Source organism: Ceratotherium simum, chromosome 5, assembly GCF_057802395.1.
Source record: "Ceratotherium simum simum isolate JZ-2026a chromosome 5, ASM5780239v1, whole genome shotgun sequence".
Classification (NCBI taxonomy): Eukaryota; Metazoa; Chordata; class Mammalia; order Perissodactyla; family Rhinocerotidae; genus Ceratotherium; species Ceratotherium simum.
In genome coordinates, this window is record NC_141904.1 from 68646461 (window position 1) to 68668628 (window position 22168).

The 22168-nt window shown below is 37.8% G+C and overlaps 1 protein-coding gene across 4 annotated transcripts in view; it reads left to right on the forward strand.

Annotated features, from left to right (window-relative positions):
- Window positions 1–22168, forward strand: part of MITF (melanocyte inducing transcription factor) — a 214931-nt gene that overhangs the window by 108854 nt on the left and 83909 nt on the right. For all 4 annotated transcript variants that reach the window (XM_014793684.2, XM_004419912.3, XM_014793686.2 and 1 more), the window contains exon 2: window positions 18817–19066. In XM_014793684.2, the coding sequence (XP_014649170.1) occupies window positions 18817–19066 (250 nt within the window). The remainder of the gene's footprint in view (window positions 1–18816; window positions 19067–22168) is intronic.

Here is a 22168-nt window from a genome sequence, read left to right on the forward strand (position 1 = left end):
GATGGGTTCACCTTCCTTAGCAGCCAGGACCTCAGCTAAGGTGGTCTGTGGAGGCCACGTCTAAAAGCTGAGTATTATGTTGCTTTAAAATATTTTAATATCTCAGCTCCTGCTTGGAAGAAGAAACTGATGTCTTCGATGCTGATGACGATGGTCCCCTCTCCTGCTTCAGTCCTCAACACCCTTAAGCTGTAGGCAGAGACATCCTATGTGCTTATTTGCTCTTTAGTCCTTCGTTGCTTAAAAAAAAAGAGTTAATACAGTAAAAGAGAAGTCCACATTTTTCTTTGCTTTTTTTTTAGTTAACTTAGGAGTTAACCAGTAAATTGAGAGAAAGACACCATGATTTTAAAGTCCTGAAGTGGAAGATTTTATTTATTGTAAAGTCATATTGTAACTTTGGCCTCCCGCAATGGCGACAGCCTTATCTTTTCCTGTTTATTTACCTAGATAAGGAAAGTAAATTGCATTTTTACTAAATTTCTTATTTGAAGAGATTATCAGAGTGGCATAATCTCGTTGGTGTTTCCCTCCACAGTGTTGTGTTGTCTCACCTACTCGGCTTATATAGTAGATTGTGGTCTGCTTATTGCAAATACCCTGTTGCCATTTATAGATAACAAAGAAACAGCCTTTGAATTACCTTTAATGCAGGAACAAGTATTTCTTTTGAAGTGAGCCCTAAGAGAGAGAATATCAGAGAGCTGAGGACAGGGAAATTAATCTGTTGTATTGATTATTATATTAAACGAAAGGATCAAGCTCTTATTTTATGTATTTCTCGCTTCATTAATTGCTTAAAAATTCACTTCAGACAGCATTAGAGATGCCTCTTTGTAGATTATGTTTTTATTCTCAGGAAAGATTTCTCTAAGCAGATGTAAAAAACATTAATTTTTCTCTCTGGATGTTTGTCTAAGCATCTAAACAGTTCTTTAATCATGTTGGCATGAGCCTAGATAAAGTTTACCTGGGGTCATCTTGGTCTCATCTGTATTTTCCTTCTCAACCTTAAAGGGCTTCTTTGTGTGCCAGGTACAATGAACAGTCTTTCAGAAGATGCTGTACTATCATTGTTACAGGAAAATCTGTTCTTGGTAGTAGAAAAAAATAGAAACAGGATGAAAGAGATAAACATGATTGAGTGGTTCTGAACCAGTTATTTCTGCAGATAGGTAGTCATTAAAAATTTCCTTCAGTCACTCAGTGAGGGTTTCACATGAGAAGTGCTGGACCAATTCCTTGTAACTTTGTATTCGAATACTTTATCCATGAAAGTGAGTTGTGTACAGCAACTAAAAGCTTCCAAACAAAGAGTATACAATTGTGCGTCTCATTTATGCCTGTTGACTTCCTTCCTAATTAATTAAATGCCATCCTCAAATTATATTTCATAGGCTCCTTCCTTACCTGGTCTTGTCTCATTTTGCCACTCATCCATCGCTTCCTGCTTCCTTCTATGCATCCATCCATCCATCCATCCATCCATCCATCCAGCTAGCCAATATTTATTGAGTACTTACTATATGCCAGGCACTGAGAATAAAATAAATACAAAGGACCCTGCTGTCAAGGATGAAAGACAAACAAACAAATGACATGATTACTAGTTGGACTAAGTCTATGAAGGAAACAAACATTGGCCGAGAGAGCAAAAAACAGAAGTGGGTGTTTCTGCTTTAGGTAGGATGGGCAGAGAAAACATCCCTGGGGAAGAAACATACACCTGTAAGACCTCATCTGAAAGATGAGGAGGAGCTGGCCACGGGAAGGAGTCAGTGGAGCAGCATTGTACAGCAGTTGCTGCACACAACTCACTTTCATGGATAAAGTATTTGAATACAAAGTTACAAGGAATTGGTCCAGCACTTCTCATGTGAAACCCTCACTGAGTGACTGAAGGAAATTTTTAATGACTACCTATCTGCAGAAATAACTGGTTCAGAACCACTCAATCATGTTTATCTCTTTCATCCTGTTTCTATTTTTTTCTACTACCAAGTAGAAAAAAGTAGTACCAAGTTCTGTCCTCCTTCCCCACTCTTATGATAGGCGTGTGTATGTGAGTTTTGGGTGTCTGTGGTGTGGGGCCCCGAGAAGCAGAGCCTCTTACGTCTTCACCTTGGTCTTCCTCACAGCACTGAGAACAGTGTCTCTCACATGGTGGGTGAATCAATAACTGTTTGAGTTGCAGGGCCTTTTGGTGGCATCTGACTCTCTCAGAATGTGAGCATAATGGCATGTGGGGAGAAGAGAGGATGTATTTGTTACTCTTAAGAGTACTTGTTGAGTTTCGTAACCACTTTCATGATACTCTTTTAATTACCTCATAATAGGGCTTTCACTGAACCTTCAAAGCTTATCCATAGTAATTCCAAATGGACACTTTAAAGAATTAAACTGTACAAGTAAAGACTTCTTTATTCAAATTCTTGGGTATTTTCATGCCACTCTTAGATAATTTACATAGAATGTATTATATATAATTATATATATTATAAAATGTTATATTGTATATTAGTGATTCCCAGGCCTGTCTTCACATTAGACTTTTATGAGAATCTTTTAAAAAACACAGAATTCCAAACCATAGCCCTGAAGAGTGTCATTCAGTCATTTGTATAGGGAAAGATCTTTTTTTTTGGTGTGTGTGTGTGTGTGTGTGGAAGATTAGCCCTGAGCTAACATCCAATGCCAATCATCCTCTTTTTGCTGAGGAAGACTGGCCCTGGGCTAACATCCATGCCCATCTTCCTCTACTTTATATGGGACGCCGCCATAGCATGGCCTGACAAGCGGTGTGTCAGTCTGCACCCGGGATCCAAACCTGTGAACCCTGGGCTGCTGAAGCAGAGCGCGTGAACTTAACTGCTATGCCACTGGGCCGGCCCCTGAGGAAAGATCTTTAACATTTATATTTTTAAATGCTCCTGAGTTTATTTTAAGGGAGTGGGTGGGGAGCAGGGTCCTCAGGTGCTTTTGATAGGAATACAGATTTGGGAACCATTGGCTGGGATCATAATGAAACCTTTGAAGACTGGGTAGATACTTTCTAAATTGTATGTAGGAGGTCGTTCATGGGTCAGGGTAGTGCTGGGCACACAATAAGCCCTCAAATATTAACCATCATGGAACAGGTGAGTGAAAGTGTGAGTTTACTAAAAAAAAGCAATGACTATCAAAATAAAAAATATATGAAAATGGCGTGCTTTGGGAGCAATAAAACATTTGATACCCAAATAACATAAGAAGAATTCCAGCTGTGATAAAACAGTAGTCCTACTTTTCTTCAGCTGAGTTTTGGACAGGATAACAAGTAAAACCTCTTATCTCTTCTCTAACCCATTCAACATAGTGATTGAATTTTTCCTTCCAAAAAGATTCTGAGGCCCAAATTTAGTATCCTAAGAAAAAGTTGGCTGTCACTTGGATGGTTGATAGTTTTAAGTTCCATTTTAGTTAAGGTCACCCTTGAAAAGGTCAGTAAGAATTCTGATGACTCTAGTTGATTTGCTGCAATTTGAGTTGATTTGCTGCAATGAGGGGCAAGGAGTAGTAATTAAGATTTGAAATGCATTAGAGTGCAGGTAATATTTTTATTGTGCACTCAGTGTTTCACTTTTAAAAATATTATTTTTCCTTTCCCTCCACTGCCATTTCTTAGTTTGTGTTTAAATTTAGAGTTTGTATATGTGTGTGTGTGTGTGTGTGTGTGTGCGCGTGCAGATGCATATACATATGTAATGCGCTTAGGATACTCATCTGGATAGCACAAATGTGCACAAGAGAGTTGCTTACACATTATAGATTAATTCATTTTAAAGATATTTATTGAACATCAACCATAGACTGTTTATTCCACTAGGTTCTAGGGATGTAACCATAAACCAAACAGACATGGTTCCTGCCACTCAGAAGACATTTGTTGAATAATTGGGTGACTGCTCGAGGACCAGTGTTTTAGTATTGGGGAAATGTATGTAATATTTCATGAATTTTGTAGATGGTGGCAGATGTGCACATTTAAGTCAAGCTTTGGTCCATTTGCTGGTGGGTATTTCATTGCTGTGTCCAAGAAGATTCTCCGAGAACACTGGTGTCATATAGATTTTCCTAAAGTACCATGGATGAGTTGAACACATGTCCCTTAAATGTAATTTTGTTTAAACACTCATATAAACGGTCAGTGGATTGCTTTCTTGGGATGGTGGATTGTCTGGGATAAAAAGCCAGGCAATGTCATTGCCGAACCTGCCAGGGGAGCATTTGGCATTACATTGCATCCCCTGCTGGAATGGCTGGAATTGATACCATTGGTTTCATGTTCAACGTTTGGGAGCCCACGGAGGGTACAGATTTTCCCTGTGTGTAAGCATGTAATAAATCACGGTTTCAGTTCTACAATTTATCTGGGTACCCTGTAACTTAATGCAGTTTCAAATAATGCCCAAAGTGGGAGAGAGCCCGGCTCCGTCTTTTTGAACAATAATCCCTTCAAGGCCTTGCTATGGTAATTTCCTACCCTCTCTATTTTCCTTGATCTTCCACTGTCTGTATGTTTTCTTTCACTCTGTCCTATTTCTCTTGGTTCTCTAAATCAGTCAGTGTGAATCCAGGATAACAGCCCTAACCAAGGTCATAATCGTAAGAGCTGGTTTTTAATTGAGAGCTTACTATGTGTCAGAGACTATGCCAGACACATTACGTATATTATCTCCTTCAGTTCTGACAGTAGTCTATGGGATAGCCATTTATCATTTCCTCTTTCTCAGGTGAAGAAACTGCGGCACAGAAAGTTTGTAAATTTGCACAAGGTGACAGAATTAGTTAAGTGGTGGGATTTGAACCTGAATAGGTTGACACCCGAACCTGTGTTCTTGATTTTTATGCCACATTTGCTAGAGGCAGGAGCAGAGGGGCGGGGTAGGTTAGTGAAGGGAATAGTGTAGTGTCTTAGTCATCTATTTACTCCAGTACACAGCACAATACCCTGTGTGTAGGAAGTGCTTAATAACTGTTGTTAATGAATGCAATTATTGCATCAGGACCTGGATTACCCGTTCCTTATATTTGTTGGTTTTTAGTTTTACTAGTAATCTACCTACTTTTCTCCACTTATCTCCACTATTGCCCCTTCTCCCTGCACTCCCCCCACCATCCAGTGAGCTATCACCACCTCCTATCAGAACTATTGCAGTAGCCAATCTCGCCCCTCCTCTGGTTGGTTCTCAATGTACTAGCCAGAGGGACCTTTCTAAAAACTCAAATCTGAGCCCATCACCTCCCTGCTTACAACCTCTCAATGGTTTCCTGTTCATCTTGGAACAAAATCAGGGACCCTTCCCTGGCCTACCAGATCCTGCATGGTCTGGTCCTGGTCACTGCTTTGGTCTCACAGATGCTGTTCTTTTCCCTCCCTCTCTGTCCTCCAGCCACAATGGATCTTTATTCTAACTCCTCACCTTGGGTTTTGTATATGTTATTACCACTGTTCAGAAGACTCTTCTTCCATCCCCCTCAGGTATCCCCAACTGCTACCCCGACTCACCTCTCAGCCCAGAGGTCCCTGCCTAAGGGAAGCCTTCTCTGACCTTTACATTGTAAGCTTTTCCAGCTCCCTGTAGCAGTTATCACATGTATCATTATATATTTGTGTGATTATTTACTGTGTCCCCCCCTAGACTGTAAACTCCAAGAGTTTACACAGTGCTTGTGCCATAGTAGGTGTTCCATAAATAGTTATTAAACAAAAGAATGAAAAATGAACAAAGAATAAAAAGAGCCAGAAATAGCTTGTCTGAGACCCCTGGCTGGATATTTCCTATTATTAAAGGAAAGTTAAAAAAAGATAATTTCATGACATTATGGAATTCGAGTTTGATCATGATTTAAAAAGATTGTATTGTTTTCCAACCATTTACTTTGGAGACAAACTCTTAGGCACAGAGAGGTGAAGTAACGTGCCCAGGGTACACAGCTAGTCAATGTCAGATGTCTTTGTTCTGACCTTTGGGTCGTGTGTAGGGAGAAACATATTTTCATATCTCTGCAGGACATCTTTGGTTTGCCGAGTCTGTAGGAGCTGCATCAATATTTGATAATGTTGATGTTGTCATGTCAGAATTTTAAAGTGTCTTTTGAGAACATGTATTTTTTTTTTTCTTCTTGTATACTAGTGTGTTCAGAATTTAATTGGATGCGAATTGAAGAATACACAGATAGATGTATGGCCTAAAGATGTGTATGTCCCAAAAGGTAGCGCCCACAGTTAGAAGCAGCTTGTGTTTGACTCCCACCAGGACTGGGCAAGAACAGCCCTCCTTAAATTCTTGGGGTCTGAGGGTGAGGAATGCTGTCCTGATCTCTAGCTTGTCAGCAGGAGAGCATGTTCAGTTATCAAGTTCCAGTTCCAAAAATGCCTGTGCACGGATGCAGAGCAGCTGGAGGTGTGTGATGAGCTGATGCCCGAGCTCTCCCCAGCTGAGAAGGGGCACGAGCAATCCCACAACTCTCCTAGATCCTGTGACTCTATTAAGTGTTAAAAATTCACCGGTATGTGAAATTACCTCTCCTTTCAAGTTCTCTAATAAGGCGCAGCCGCGGCGAGCCTCAACCGGTACCTGCGTTTGGGAAGGCTAAGTCAGCATCCCGAGGTGCTTGCCTGGCTGCTGGGTTGGATTTCTGTCCGTGTCTGGGTCCTTGCATAGCCCCCTTTGCGGTGTGAGGCAGCATTTCTGTCCCGCAGGTATAGTAGGTACTGGATTAAACAGGTCTGCGATTGCAGACAGACACCAGGCACCGTTGTAGCGTGAGCTGTGTTTGGATTGGAGTTTCCAAGGCCTTATCAGGAGCCACCCCTAGTGACACAGCCAGTGCCAGAACTAACTTTGACTTTCACTCTTCGCCAAGGGCTTGCAGAACACCTTAAAGGAAAAAAGATGGAGGCGCTTAGAGTTCAGATGTTCATGCCTTGCTCCTTTGAAAGCTTGTATCTGTAAGTGAAGTTTTATTCTGGAAATAATCCCGGGACCACTTAACAGGAGCGATTGTCTTCTTTTTAAGGGGGAGGACAGAGAAAGGGAAGGTTTTATTGGGAGTTAAAAATCCTGGAGCTGTCACTTTGTGACCGTGGCTTTAATCAGCTTCAGCTGTAACCTCTAGTAGGCGGCTATGACAAGAACAACTAATTTGTGGGGGTGGTGGTGGGGATCGAAATGCTAGCCCACTAGCTTTGCCTTCCCATTTAAAATTGAACATTGGTCTTAAATTAATGATGCCAAAAGAATGACTGCTTGAAAAATCTGAGTTAGAACAGAGCGTGATGTATGATTACAAGGTAGACTGCCGCCCAGCTTTCTTATGAATAAAAGAGGATTTCTTCAGGAAAACAGTTGTGCTTACTAGTGACATTTGTCAAAACTGCCCCATTGCAAACACTTTGGATTTTTGGTTTCTCCTTTTGTTTTTTGTTTTCCCCCTGACCTTGTAATAGTAACAGTTGCATTAATAAACATCTCATTTGCATTTCAGTATATTGATTTTTTTTCTCTTTGAGAGGAAAACGAAACATCCATACATCAGAATCATCTGCCTGGCATATAAGTGCAGAACAAATTTGAAATTGGCATTCTCAAAGAAATACTGAGAAGGAGAAATACTACATAGATGATAGCTCCCTCCACTGCCTTTAACGTTTACTTTCAATGTTAAGTGATAAGATTTGAAAACAATACATAAGCCCTGTCCCTCAGTGAATAGGCATTCAAGCAAATCAACTTATGCAAAAGCCACCTCTGGAGCTTAATAATTATTTACAGAACGTTCCTGGGTCATGAGAGAGGTTCTGATTAAGTCAGAAAAGCATCATGTTCAGCAGCTTGTGAAGGTGTGTTTAAAGACGGCAAGAAAGATGGAAAAACACTACGTGTAGCAGAACTGCTTTGAGAATCTGATTCTTAAAATTCCCACAAATTTAAGTGTGAGTAAAGTTCATAATGTTCCTCTTTAGAAGGTCTTATAGTAGCTTTTAAAATGATTTCTAATTTCTTGTGCTATTTTTGCTGTACTGAGTTTGCTTTTATAGATATTTTTTCATTCCATATGTCATTAAAACAGTTTAATTACTCATCTCTCTAAAATGATAGAGCAGTTTATGAACAAAGTGTATATAGTTATGTATTTAAAATGGCATTATGCTAGAAATGTTATAAATGTCTGCTTTGTAAATCAGAGAATGGTTAGGCAGATGATGGCTGCTCTTTGTGATTCGTACCCCACAAGAATGTCCTCTATAACTTACTAATTTTTTTTAAATGTTAATTTAAGCAAATTAATGTCTGGCATGGAGGGATAAACCATGCCGTTTTGATGCAGTGTAAGGACAGTAGTGATGTCACCCTTGAATTTACACCCAAATTAATTCTTAATTTCAACTCCTTTTGCTTAATTGATTTTGAATTTATTTTTTTTTTTCTGGATAACTAAAGTACTCACTGTAGGAGCATGCTTCCCATATGAACTTTCAGAATGAAATTCTTAGCACACTCTTTGACAAAACTTGTGCACTGGGCTGTTGCCCATTAACTTCTTTGTGCCTCGTCTTTTAGGGAGGGCACACACTGTGAATTGTTTCTTTTGTATTTTCTTCTAGGAAAGCAATGGAACACCATGGCAGAAGGCAACATTCTAAGGGTTTTGGCTTCTTAAAAAAAAACTCAGTTTTCACTAGTTTTGAGGTATTAAGATGCTCAGAGGATACCCGTTCAGGAATTAAAACACAGTATAGAAGAATTCCTTGCCTATCTTTTACTTATCGTCTACATGGTGTGCCAGCCACCATTCTAAGTATCTTACCTATATTAACTCATTTAATTGCTGTCATAATTGCTCTATGACAAAGGTGCTTTTTTCTACCTCCATATTGCAGATGAGAAAATCGGGCCTTGGGCAGGTGAAAATTCTGCCCAAGTCGGATAGCTGAGAAGTAATGGAGCCGGGATCTCACCCTAGGTATTCTGGCTCCGGGGCTTATGGTCTTCTCTGTTGTGGTCTACGGATTTTCATTTAAGATACTGAAGGAACTGATGTTTCTTCCTCTGCCTTTTTATTGATGAGTTTGTCCAATGCCCAGATTTTTGAATTACACAGACTGTAACTCATTTGAGCTTTTAAGGGGCCACAATTAGTCCAATGCCGCAGTATTTGTCTATCAAATATATTTCCTTGTGTTCAATTCACCATTGATTATAAGGCAACTATTTAGGGGAGGAGAAAACTATAAATAAGATTATAAAATTATAAGGTCTATTCTGACTTGGGAGGTCTTAAAATGTGGAGGGAAAGTTCATCTTAGAATTAAGGAAATATACTAGGTCTCTAGAACTCAGATCTCCTTGGAAAAAATGTGTTCTCTGTTACTGGATGATTCAAGCAACTGAAGGTCTTCTAACACTAAGGTTCTAATAATATCTGATTTTATGAGGTGGGGTATTTCTTAGGATAGAGACACCAAATTTACCCATTGAACAGATATTATTTCATTCTACTATGTGCCAAGTATTTTTCTAGGTGCTGGGGAATCTGTATGTGAGTAAGACAAATAAAAATCCCTGTCCTTGTGGAGCCGGCTCCATCAGGTCATGAAGCACTAGGTATACTCAGCTTCATCCTTAAGTTTGAGCCTTATCCTCCTGGTCCAAAATCGCTGCTAGAACTCCAGACATTACAGCCAAATTCCAAGAGACATGATGGCAGAAAGTTCAAAGAAGGGTATCTCTTTAGGAGAATTCCTGGAAGTACCACATGACATTTCTGCTTAAATCTCATTGGCAAAACTTGGACATGAAGCCAACCTAGCTCCTGGAAAGCTGGGAAATATTGTAGGTGGCAGTGTACCACCCAAAAGAAGGAGAAAATGAGAGAATGGATACTAGATTGTTTGAGTTCTAGATCTTAGGCTGAAACTTGGATCATTTTTTTCAGAATAACTGATATTTTCTAAAATGTCACAAAAACCAGCTGTGGTATATCAGAGCACATCAAACTGGCTTAAGCAAAAATGGAGATTGATTGGCCCTTGTAAATCAACATCCAGCATCCAGGGTCATCAAGAGTTCAGGGGTGGTTTGATCCAGATGCTCAATGCCATTCAAGTACCAACTCCTTCTTTGTTCTTCCTTCTTGTCAGTCTTCTGTTTCCCCTTTCAACTCACGTTACTGTTTCATCTAGTTTGGCTTTCTTTTCAGATACGCCCAGGAAGTTCTAGATTTAAATCCTACCATCTTTTTAAACCTTAGTATAAAGAGAGTTCTTCTACCCCAATAGTTCCGATCAAAGGCATAGGGCTGACTCTTATTGGACCGTCTTGGAGCACATGTGCGTTCGATGATATGCTGGCCAAGCCTGGGGTGTGTTTCTATGTCTGGAGATAGTAGCACCACCATAACCTCATAAAGTGAAAGTGAGGAGGCTGGTTCTTCAAAGTGAAGTCAGAGTGCTGTACCGAAGAAGGGAGACAGGATGCTGGGCTGGAATAAATAGCATGTGATCACCATAAATCATTACTACTATTCGTAAGGCTGCCCCCTAAACCATGACAAGTGCACCCATTCACTGCTCCTGAGACTGTAATTCGTACTTTTGTCTTGATTTCCACACAGTATTGCAAACTTTGCATCTTGGTAGGTGTGTCCTGGACATGCAGTAATTGTTAAGTGATGGCAGTCTAAGGCTTTTGAATCTTCTCTGACCTGTTACCACGTTGTCTAGACGAGTAGACAGAGCATGCTCTGTGCCTGGGGCAGTTATTTGAGTAAGGATAGAAGGACTTTCTGTCTCTAAAAAGATCCTTTCGATTACTTTCACATTCATGTCTAAATTCTGTCATTAGGTTGTCATAGTTTTGGATAAACAAAGTTCTTCCTTTCAAAGTACTCTAGGTGGGGTTTCATGTCATGCCATATCAATTACATACGCCTTATAGGGGATGAGTTTTTCAGAGGCTTTTAAAACATGGCAGCTAGATGTGGATGAGATTCCATGATTGGACAGAGTAAGCAAGAATTCTAGAGTGTGGTCTAGTGGAGGAAAACTTGATATGAAAGCCAGAAAGCTTGAGTGTGGGGCACCTCAGCTGTATCTGCTTTATAACCTTTCGATCGTCTGGCTCTCAGAGGCAATTTCCTGAAGGGAATTGAATGTTAAGAGTGTGCCCATAGTGGCATCTGTGGAAAACAGAGATCAGTCATGGCCATAAAATGAGGAAATGGCATCCTCATATACTTGGTTGAAAATATCTTTTAGTAAGAGATTGACATTCTCCTTAGTTGGAGTGTATAAAATGAGAAACTCGTTGGGAGTGGTGAAAATAACCAACTTCAGAATAAATCTGATGATGAAAATTGCCTGGAAGAACATTAGTCATATATTAGAGATCTCTTAAACTTTTTTTTTTTTTTTTGTGAGGAAGATCAGCCCTGAACTAACATCCGATGCCAATCCTCCTCTTTTTGCTGAGGAAGATTGGCCCTGGGCTAATATCTGTGCCCATCTTCCTCTATTTTATATGGGATGCCGCCACAGCATGGCTTGACAAGCAGTGCGTCCGTGCTCGCCCGGTATCCGAACCTGTGAACCCCGGGCCACCGAAGCGGAGCACGTGAACTTAACCACTATGCCACTGGGCTGGCCCCCTCATAAACATTTTTGGTCTTCCTTCCTAGTTAAAGACATTTAAACAAACTCTCAGCATATTTGAATATTTTTTTAATAAATTATATACTTGTGCCACTGTGCTCATATTGTATTACATTATACATGTACAAAAATAGAAAATAAAAATGATGGATAAAATATATATAATGTTCTAATCTTTTCTTCCTCCATCCAAGGGTATCATTTTTTGTGCCCTCTTTTGACGACTATTGATATATTGGGAGTCTTATTAGTGTTCTCTTTGATTTTGATCTAATCAATTATTGAGATTACTCTTACTGGTAACTGCTGGAAGTCCGGCTTAAAGAATATTAATCCTGAATAGATACAGAGAGTCTTCAATTTTTACCAACTAATTGGAGTCTAGGTGTTGACAAGATTTCAGATTTTGACTTACATATAATTGGTGGTTCTTACTTTTTAGAATGTTTTCCTCCTTTTGTGCAATGAGAGGTGCAGCGCTCCAGAGGACAGGAGTGCTGCCCACTTGGGACACCGTGATATCCCTCATGTCTAGCAGAACCTGGCCTTTGGAAAACATTCAAATATTTGTTGAAGGAAAGAAGAGGAGAAAGACAAGCTGCGCTTTGCAAGCCTTTTGATTTTCTCTGTGCCAGAAACCTGTAGTATTTATTGTCTGAGCTGGTAATGTTACCAGAAAAAGCTGGAATTTTGGCAGGTTTTCATGTTTTCTCTTGACCACTAAAACCCAAGGTTGGTGATGACAGAAGTCCAGAAGATCTCACATCTCAGAAGCCAAACTGTGAAATCTGGTACTTTCACATGTACATGGGTTGTACTCTCAGCTAGTTTAAGTACAAGTGACAATATATTTTCTTATTGATACTTGCTTCCACTATACATGGTGAAAAAGTCATCCTTACACTTACAAAGTGATTACTTTGGAAGGAATGGAAAGATTAAGATAATGGAACTACTGATTATTCTGAAATATTAGATACCCAGACTGTCATTTAAAATATAAATTCATTTACCAACTCTTATTTCAGTGACTTGTGCATGTGCAGGCACTTCGAAAAGACTCTTGAGAATTTCTTTTTGCTTATAGAACAAACTGGCTGGGGGCAATTTCTATAGATTCAGCCTATCAGTTTCTTTTACTTATGATAAAGTACTCATGTTTTAACCATGAAGACCCATTGGTGGTTTCTGGACAGATGTTTTTATTTGTGTGGCTTCTTAGCCCATTTGGCAGCAGTGAGTAGTCCTTCTCGTTCCATTCCATTCAACATGTTGAATTCGGTGCGAGGAGGACTCTTCAGAGCTCTTGTCAGGCTTACTGGAGGTGGGGAATGGAATGTGCGTTTTCTCAGACATGGAAGAAAGTGTTCTAGTCTAAGAATCAGAGATGTGGATTCATGTCCCAGCTCTCCTGCTAAACAGATGGGTGATCTTGGGTGTTTTACTATTAGTTTTCGAACCTGGCCAGGCATCAGAATCAGCTGCAGAGTTTTTGCAGGCATATTGATTCCTGGGCCTTACCTAAACTGAAATGAGAGTTTCCAGGGATGGAGACTGGGCATTTTGATTTTAGACAGAGTCCTCAGCTGATCTTGTGGCAGCCAGCCTTTTGCATTTGGAAACACCTTTAGCTTAACCTATCCAGGACATAGCTTTCTCACCTGTACATGAGGTTACTATTGCCTTTCTGTGTCTCCGCTGTATATGTGAACATCAGCCACTGTGTTTTCCTGGACATAATTACATTGTACCCCAGTGTAGCCAAATGCTAGGCTTTGAGCTCTATGAACTGAATGATTATAATGAAGATTAATTTTTCCTGGAGAAAAATGCTAGAATTTTTACTTGATGTCGTGAGAGAATTGCAGGATAGATCATCGTCTCTCTCCACCCCTGCAAAACTTTGTCAAGTTCTCTAAATTAAATAGGATTGCCTAAACCTTAAAAGACAGGTCTAGTATGGTCCAAACTTGCATATAGGCTTATAAAAAATTGCTTCCTTTCATCAAAAAAGAAGTAGCATGTTCATAGTTTAATATTTTTTTTACTTTGTTTCAGTTTATTAGACTATGTTCCATTCATTGTGCTGATAAGCTTTTTACATCTATTACAAATTTTAATCCTCATCACAATGCTGAGAGGTAGATGTATTAACGCTTAATAAATAAGGAAAACTGAAGCTCATACAGATTGGCTAACTTGGCCACAGTCTCAGGTTAGTTAGTAGGAGTTAGTTAGTTAGTTAATTAGAGCTGGACTCTGCCTAAGGAATTGAAGAGAGGCCTAAGGAATTGAAGAGAGGAAATGCAGGAAAAAGTTTAACGGCTCCTTTAGCCTAGAGACTGTTTCAGCTGACAACCAGATTCCTGCCTTGGATGACCATGATATGCAGACTCTGGGCTGATTCATTCGGTCTAGGAAAGGGACATTGGCATCACTGTCAAAGGGGAGAAGTGGTCTGGCAGATATTCTGGTATTGGATTTAATGGAATTTCTGATATATTTAGACGGTTGATGAGAGCAGTGGAATAAACTATTTGAATTTAGGAATATACTGGATAATTCAGAGCATATGTCCACAAACCGAGAGCAGTGGAATAAACTATTTGAATTTAGGAATATACTGGATAATTCAGAGCATATGTCCACAAACCTAAACTATCACAGAGAAAGGCTTTGAAGGTTAAAAATGTAAATTCAGCCCTCAAGGTAGGAACTCAGGTCACATTTAGTGGCTGCCTATTGTCCATATTCCAGCTGCTGTGCTGAGCACTGTAATTTAGCTAACATTAGCACCCTCAATTGCTGCAGTACATTTGGGAGGTGGGTTTTGGAGAGGCTCAGAGTGGTTGAATGGCTTGTTAAAGATCGTGCTGCTCAGCAGTGAATGAGCTAGAACTTGTGTCCAGTTGATGGCCATCCTCCTCGAGTCACCGTTGAGCATTTCCCAGTTCTCAGGGAAGTTGTGTGTCTGGCTTCAGTGTTTTGGATAAGTGCCAGTAAAGGCATTAGCGTCTCTTCAGTTGGCTTTCAAAGGGTGACTTCTTAAGGTGAGATGTACCCCTTCCTACGTAGAACTAGATAAGAGTCAGATAATCTAGATAATTGACTTAATTTTAAGGCATCTCAGAAAAATTATGTGACTGTGGCTTTAAACTCTGAGATTAGAAACCAGGTATTCCCGGCACCTGACACAGAGGAAACACTCAATCACTATTTGTTGAATAAATGACCTTTACATAATCTGATTAAAAGGAATCAGACTCATGGAATTAGGATTATCTAACACAGACTGAGCTTTATGGGTCCTGGATGAATTCAGTTAGCTTTTAAAATTAAATACATTTGGACAACTCTCCTTGCTTATCATTAGTGGCTTCAGCATCAGATCCTCATTTTAAAAATAAGCTTTGTAGCCACCTACAATGTTCTCACATAAACCTTGATTTTGACTTTAAATCATTATGCTCATGTGTCCTGCTTACATTTTGAAGTGTAGATATCTTCATTTTTGTCTATAAGGTGATAATTGCAGCTTCAATTATTTCTAAGAGAAAGAGATTTTTATTGAGAGTAAAGCTGAGAATCGGGGAGTCGTCTTTAACAAGGTGGAAATATCCCGCAGCGAGTGTATGCAATGAAATGACTCCAATCTTCCTTTGCATGTTTTTTTTTTTTGAGAAGATTTATTAAAATAATATCAATTAGCTGACCTCTGCTAGATTTTCTTTAGTGGGATTTCAATTCATTTATACAGATCTACCATATAAATACATATTTTTTTGATAGGATATTTCAGTCGATGCTTTAAATGATATTGTTATTGACTTTAAAGTCTGCACCCTTAGTGTGGTTGATAACGAGTAATTTTAATTTAAGATGTCTCAAGAATGCTTTACTGTTAATTGAAAGGATTTTTCCCCCAGTATCACAGCCAATGGCTTGTCCTGAGCAGCTAATTAGTGCGATTATTCCACAGCTGCATTTGCTACAGCACAAAGGTTTGCTCCTGTTTTTATCAAAAGGATCAGTCTCTCTGGGAATGTTTTAACCTGACAGGCTTTGAATAGTAAGACCATTTATTTATTTATTTAGTTTTAAATAGCGCCCCCACCCCCCTTTCTTTTCTTGGTTTAGGAAAGTACATCTCAATTTTGAACACATACTCCAGAGTGGGAAAATACATGTTCTTCTGATGCTCTTTTAGTAGAAGCTTCCAGGTGAATAGATTATTTTGAGTAATGGTTAGGTATTTTTATTGCATGGATGACACATGATATTAAAATAGTAAGCAGGGTATTCACCTTGTTCCATCTGTGTGTGTCTGTAGGAAACTATAAAGGAAAGAGCGTTTAAGTCTTCTAGGATACTGAAGACTTCCAGGAGAACCAGTGCGCTGGGTACAGTCACTTCTTTCCCATCCTATTGTCAAAACACTGTCTGTGATGGATCCAGTCTCCTTTCTTCTAGCCAAATGGTGACTTTGATTGCTCAAATCATTTCTTCATGTTCTTAAATTAGTTCATGTTCTTCATGTTCTTAAATTAGTGGCATATATTCTCTCACTGAAAAAAATGTTATGGTTTATTTTAGTTTAGGGGGGAAAACTAAAGAAAAATAAATTTACCTCTAATTCCACTTCCATTCTGGCAGCTATGATTACCTTTATATAGTCCCTGCTAGTTGTGTGTGTGTATTTGTGTATATACACTTTTGAATCCTACTTTTAAATTTACTCTTATTGTGTGCATTTCTCACTTTGCTCTCTGGAGTTGTGCAATTAAAAAAATATCAAATTCATGTATTATAATTTACTTTTTTAAACCTATTTTATGCTTAGATCTTTTTAATGGTTTTATCTTTTCCCCGCTTTATTGAGATATAATTGACAAAAATTGTTTATATTTAAGGTGTATAATGTGATGATTTGATACATATATACATTGTGAAATGATTACAGTCAAGCTAATTAACACATCCATCACCTCACATAGTTACTGTTTATTTTCTTTTTTGTGGTGAGAACACTCAAAATCTGCTCTCTTAGCAGATTTCAAGTATATAATATAGTATTATTAACTATAGTCACCATGCTATACCTCAGATCTCCAGAACTTTTTCATCTTGTAGCTATAAGTTTGTATCCTTTGACTAACATCTCCCCTCATAGTTGACTTAACCATTCTCATAATAGGGGGTAAATTTAGGTGACTCAGAATATTTTTCAATTTGTAAACATCTTTGTAATGTCAGGTTTTCCTAATGTCAGGTTTTCCACACTTTAAATTATTTTCTCAGGAAAATTGTCCATTAGTGAAATTTCTGAATCGAACTGTGTGAACAATTTTATAGCTTTTTGATAATATTAAGTTGTTTTCTTAAAGGATTATAATAAAACATACCAGCAACGGCTCAGAGTTACGTTGCCATTATACTTTTTCTTGTGATGAACATTTTTTTTAAAAAACTGGATTGTACCTTGAATAGTATTTTGTAGCTGTGTTTTCTAAGTTTATTATACTGTGTAGTTTTTATTCACAACAATAAATATATTTCTATACTATTTTTAATGGCTATATAGTATTACATTGTGTGAACCTATCATAATTTACTGAACCAATTTCCTGTGGTGAGTATTAAGTAAACTGCTAGTATAATTTTTATTATGTAATTTCTGGAACTATGTGCGGGTGAAACACAAACATTTCTTCATCCTTTGGCATGTTTTGTTGCTTGCAGAGTTTGAAGGTTCCTGTCTTTAAGGAGTTCCTGAAGGGATGGTCAATGATTTAAAGGCTTTATTTTGCCTTTTGTTAGAAGGTCAAGACAATACTGGGGTTTATACTCAAGCGAAAAGTGCAACGCTCACTTGAAGAGTGACTTACTCAGGAGTGAATATTTTCTTAAATGTTACTTTTTTCTTTTTCCATGTGCAAAGGTTTTGTACTCTTTGCGCTAAAAAGAGATAATTTTAGAAAATTGCATTGCTGGAAATAAACAATTAGAATTTCTAGATAATAATAATAATAATATCAACAGTGACCATTTATTGAGGCAAACTACATGGCGCTCATTGTACCAGGGGATTTTTGTGCATTATTTTATTTAATCCTCAAAAATTCCTTAGAGGAAGGGTTTTAAAATGTAAATGATGCAACAGACATTTAAAAAAACACCTTCCACTTTGTTAAATGGATAAGTGGGTAGAAAACTATTCTTATCCTCTTTTCCCAATATGGTAACTAAGGCAGAGAGAGGTTTGATAACTTGTTGATGTCATAGAGCTGGCAAGATAAGTGATCGAAACCCATATTTAGGAAAATTAGGAAGTCTTTTCTTCTTAACTTACAGCTAGTGTTTAAGCATTTATATAATTTTGGGTAGAGTGACTACCAAAACCATTAGAAGTAGGCCTCATGGGGAACTTGCAGAGCACATATAGGAGAGGGCATGCCAAGATGAATCAGAAGAAAAGACGGTACAAAGAAAAGCAGGCGGAGAAGAATTGGGTTGTCAAACCAGCTTGTCTTCTGCCCCCTTTCCCAAAGACTAAGGTCGAGTTCAGTGTTAACATTCTAATCCAAATACTTCTTTCATTAATGATTTTTACTTCCCAAATCTTAGGCAAATTTCCTCATGACAAAGTTCACCTTTTCTTTATTCTGTGTTAGTAAACATTTTAAAGATATTCAGGGAATTTAGATAACCTGTAGAAATAGTTATTTGGTTAGATTCAGTTATAAAAAAGCAAATCACCCAATTTATTTTTAAATGTGGAAATCTGGGTGCCATTAAGACGCGTTGCTTCTTGGCACTTCATATGGCGGCACTATATTTGGTGGTGATGAGTAGTATGCAGTATAAAATGTCAAAAAAAAAAAAACCTTCAGCCGTATGATAAAAATGCCTAGATGCAATCAAGCTGACTTATTTTAATTCAACTGCTAATGACTTAAATCCTGTCACCTCTTGAGTTTCAATTATGTGGAGTACTTTTCTGTGACTTGATTATATTTGCACAGGCTCTTTTCATAGTTTGGTGCAATTTAGGATACCCCAAAATGCAAATGAAGAGTCTCCTTAGGAAACTAACTGTTACGTGTTTTTTGGTTTTCCCACAGCAGTTCCGAGGAGCATCCTGGGGCCTCCAAGCCTCCGATAAGCTCCTCCAGTATGACATCACGCATCTTGCTACGCCAGCAACTCATGCGTGAGCAGATGCAGGAGCAGGAGCGCAGGGAGCAGCAGCAGAAGCTCCAGGCAGCCCAGTTCATGCAACAGAGAGTGCCCGTGAGTCAGACACCAGCCATAAACGTCAGCGTGCCCACCACCCTTCCCTCTGCCACCCAGGTGCCGATGGAAGTCCTTAAGGTATGTGTGTGTCGCTCTTGTTGGTTGGGCCAAACCCTCTTCCCCAACATTTTCCGTTTTCTAGGTGTTTTATTTATCCGAACGTGTATTGAGTTATATGGACCCATCTGAATGATATTTGTAAATGCCAACTTTGTTGAATGCTACATGGCTTTGTATTTTAAAAGAATGTTGCAAACTAACTGTAAGTTTAATAGTAACCCTCACTAAATGGGGGAAGAGTGTGATGTTCCATGAAATCACAGGTAGGAACAGGTGTGGTCATGATGTCTTTCCATCTTTGGGAAAGTTTCAAAATGTACAAGTTATCTGAAGTGAGCCTCTTCTAATAACTTGTATATGTTTTTTCCTCACTACATTCTGTGGCTGTTTTTAATTTTTTTTCTTTATTTAGTAAATAATCTTGGCTATAGAATCTGACTCTTTTAGAAAGTGTCTTCAGATATAAAACTGTAGAGGAGTTTCCTACACTTTAATAACCAGACTGCGTAATCCTTAAACTGGAGTGAGTTGTCTGTTTTGGGTCTCTTTGATTTCTTGCTAGAGTAGAAACTGCAGGAGCTTGTTAGCATCATTCTATCAGGGACATATAGCTTCCTAATTACTAGGGAAAATTGTAACAAGTCTAAGAACAGAATTCCATCTCACACATGTGTCCTCCACATCCCATTGGGAGCTACTCCTTGTTTAAAGATAAATGTTCCAACTCTTAAATATGACTGATGTAAAGAAAGTTAAAAGGAAAGTAGGGGAGTTTCCTTTTTTGTTTTTTCTTTTTTTACCCATTCACCTAATTGATTCATTCTGAAGAGTCCCAAGTGTTACTGTTCATTAAACAATGTGAACTTTACACGCCAGTGATTCATTGTTGGTCTTCGCATTCATTCGTGTGCTTGGAAAAAACATCTCCCACTATTCAAAGTTTACTATTAAAGCAAATAGAGGGGATGATGTGTTATAATTGGGAAGCAATGTATGATCCTTACCGGGAAGTAGGAAGGAGATCCTTTAAAAACAAATTTAAAGTCAGTTGTTTTTTATTTGCAAAGACTCTTTCAAAATGTAGTGATGAAATAATGAAGCCCTTTTATAGAGAAACCAACTGAAATTCTGTTAAGGCAAAAAAGATCCAAACAGTTTAGCATAAAATTTTGCTCTAATGTGATTGAAGTTCTGGACATTGCCACTTAAATTAATGGATATTTTATTCTTCCCCCACCCCTCTCACGTAAAGGCAAGGCTTTCTCTCGGGAGTAGATTATACATTAAATCTTTCTGTTTTGCTTGGGTGAAAATTGACAATCACTAAGTTTTCTATAGACTTAAGATTTAAGGTTTAAGTTGGCCGGTGTTCATAAGAATCATGATTGTTTTGTCTGTACCTTAGATTATTTAAAGTTATATGAATTAAATAATAATAAAATGTAGAGAAATATGTCTGTTTTATTCACCTTCATAGTCTACTTTTTTAATCTGAAGGACAAATTTTAGAAGAAATGACATGGATTTTTGCTGGTAGTGGTTTATAATACTTGATATTATATTACATATATTAATTGAAATGAATATTGCTATTAAAGCAGTTACATCTCATGATGGGAAAATTACCTAAATGCAAATATATTGAAAAACATCATTTCCCTATCATCTTAAAAATGGACATCATTCCCAAATGTTTTTATTACTTAAAACATGTTATTTCAAAAATGATTAAAATTAAAATCTAAGTGGTTTGAATAATATACCCATTTTTCCTCATATTTCGCTGTGTCCTGGTAACACTGGCTTGAGCTGCAGTCCCCAATTTAGGTATGCCAGAAAAATGTCCACAGTTAGAGCACAAATAAATTGTTAGAACTGGGAGACTTAATCTAACTAAAAATGAGCAATTGGTAAATTTATATTACATGCTGAATATAGTTGATCTCTATTTAACGTGTGCAGTTAAATAAAGTAGTGAAGTATGTCATAGAAATGAAAAGAAAGAATCGTTGGCACAGCAGTGCGGATTGGTTTGATAGATATTTAGACAGATTTTAGTACCCTTAAGTGAAAGATCAAATAAAAATATATGATTTCTTATAAGATGATGTTCTAAGAAATTCAAATAACATTTTTAAGGAGAGTATCATATAAGTGATTGCTTCAGATACTTAAAGGCTTGGTACTTTATAAAAATAGTTTATGTATTTTCAAAAGTTTTATGTATGAAAATATTTTTATGAAGTATTTATTATAGAAAGGTAAGTGAGAAAAATGTAGTCACTTTTTTCTTTTCCCTTTTATAGTTCTTAAATCATCAGCATAATTTTATAAAGTAAATGGTTAATAGCAAAAACAATAAATTTGCTTAATTTTGGACCATTTTTCTATGAATATGCATTATTAAGGAATGGATAATGCCGAATGTCCTGATTGTGTGCAATTATGACACAAATTATATTGAATAACTATTTACTCATAGTGTAGCCTGAATAAATTCTTCATTTAATTTTTAAAGATTTAAATCGATAAAACAGAACATACCTGCTTCTTAGTGGCGGTGGGTGTACAATCAGATATGCTCCCATGTGCTAGAGAATCCTGGTTAAATCTCTCTGTCTCCCACTGGTTTGCAAGAACTTGATAAAAGATAACACGCGCAAATTTAAGTTACCAACATTTTACTGTCAGTGGATTGACTGACTGATTTTGAAAAGCTGAATTCGTGTTTTCAGATTAATCCTTTTCTTTGGCAGTTATACTTAAAATATGAAGCTTTGTAAAGCATGTTTAAAAATTGTTGACAGCTTCTGGTAAACTTAGGACTAGTCTTTGGAATTTGTGTTAGTGGTTGGAAATGTGCGTTACATATTCCTCACATGGTCATTGTTCAGTCTGTAAATTCAGGAAGCTTTGCAGGATTAGCCTCTGGTTTCTATATTGATTTAATTAATTTATGGCTTTATTCCTGGTGTTGATTTTTATGTTCGATGACATGGAATGATGTCTTATTGCTATATATTTAAGTATTGGAGATGCCCTCTAGGTTTCCAAAGAATAACCCTATTCAATTGGGTATTGTAATTTAAGGATTCTTCTTTATCATAAATTAACCAATAC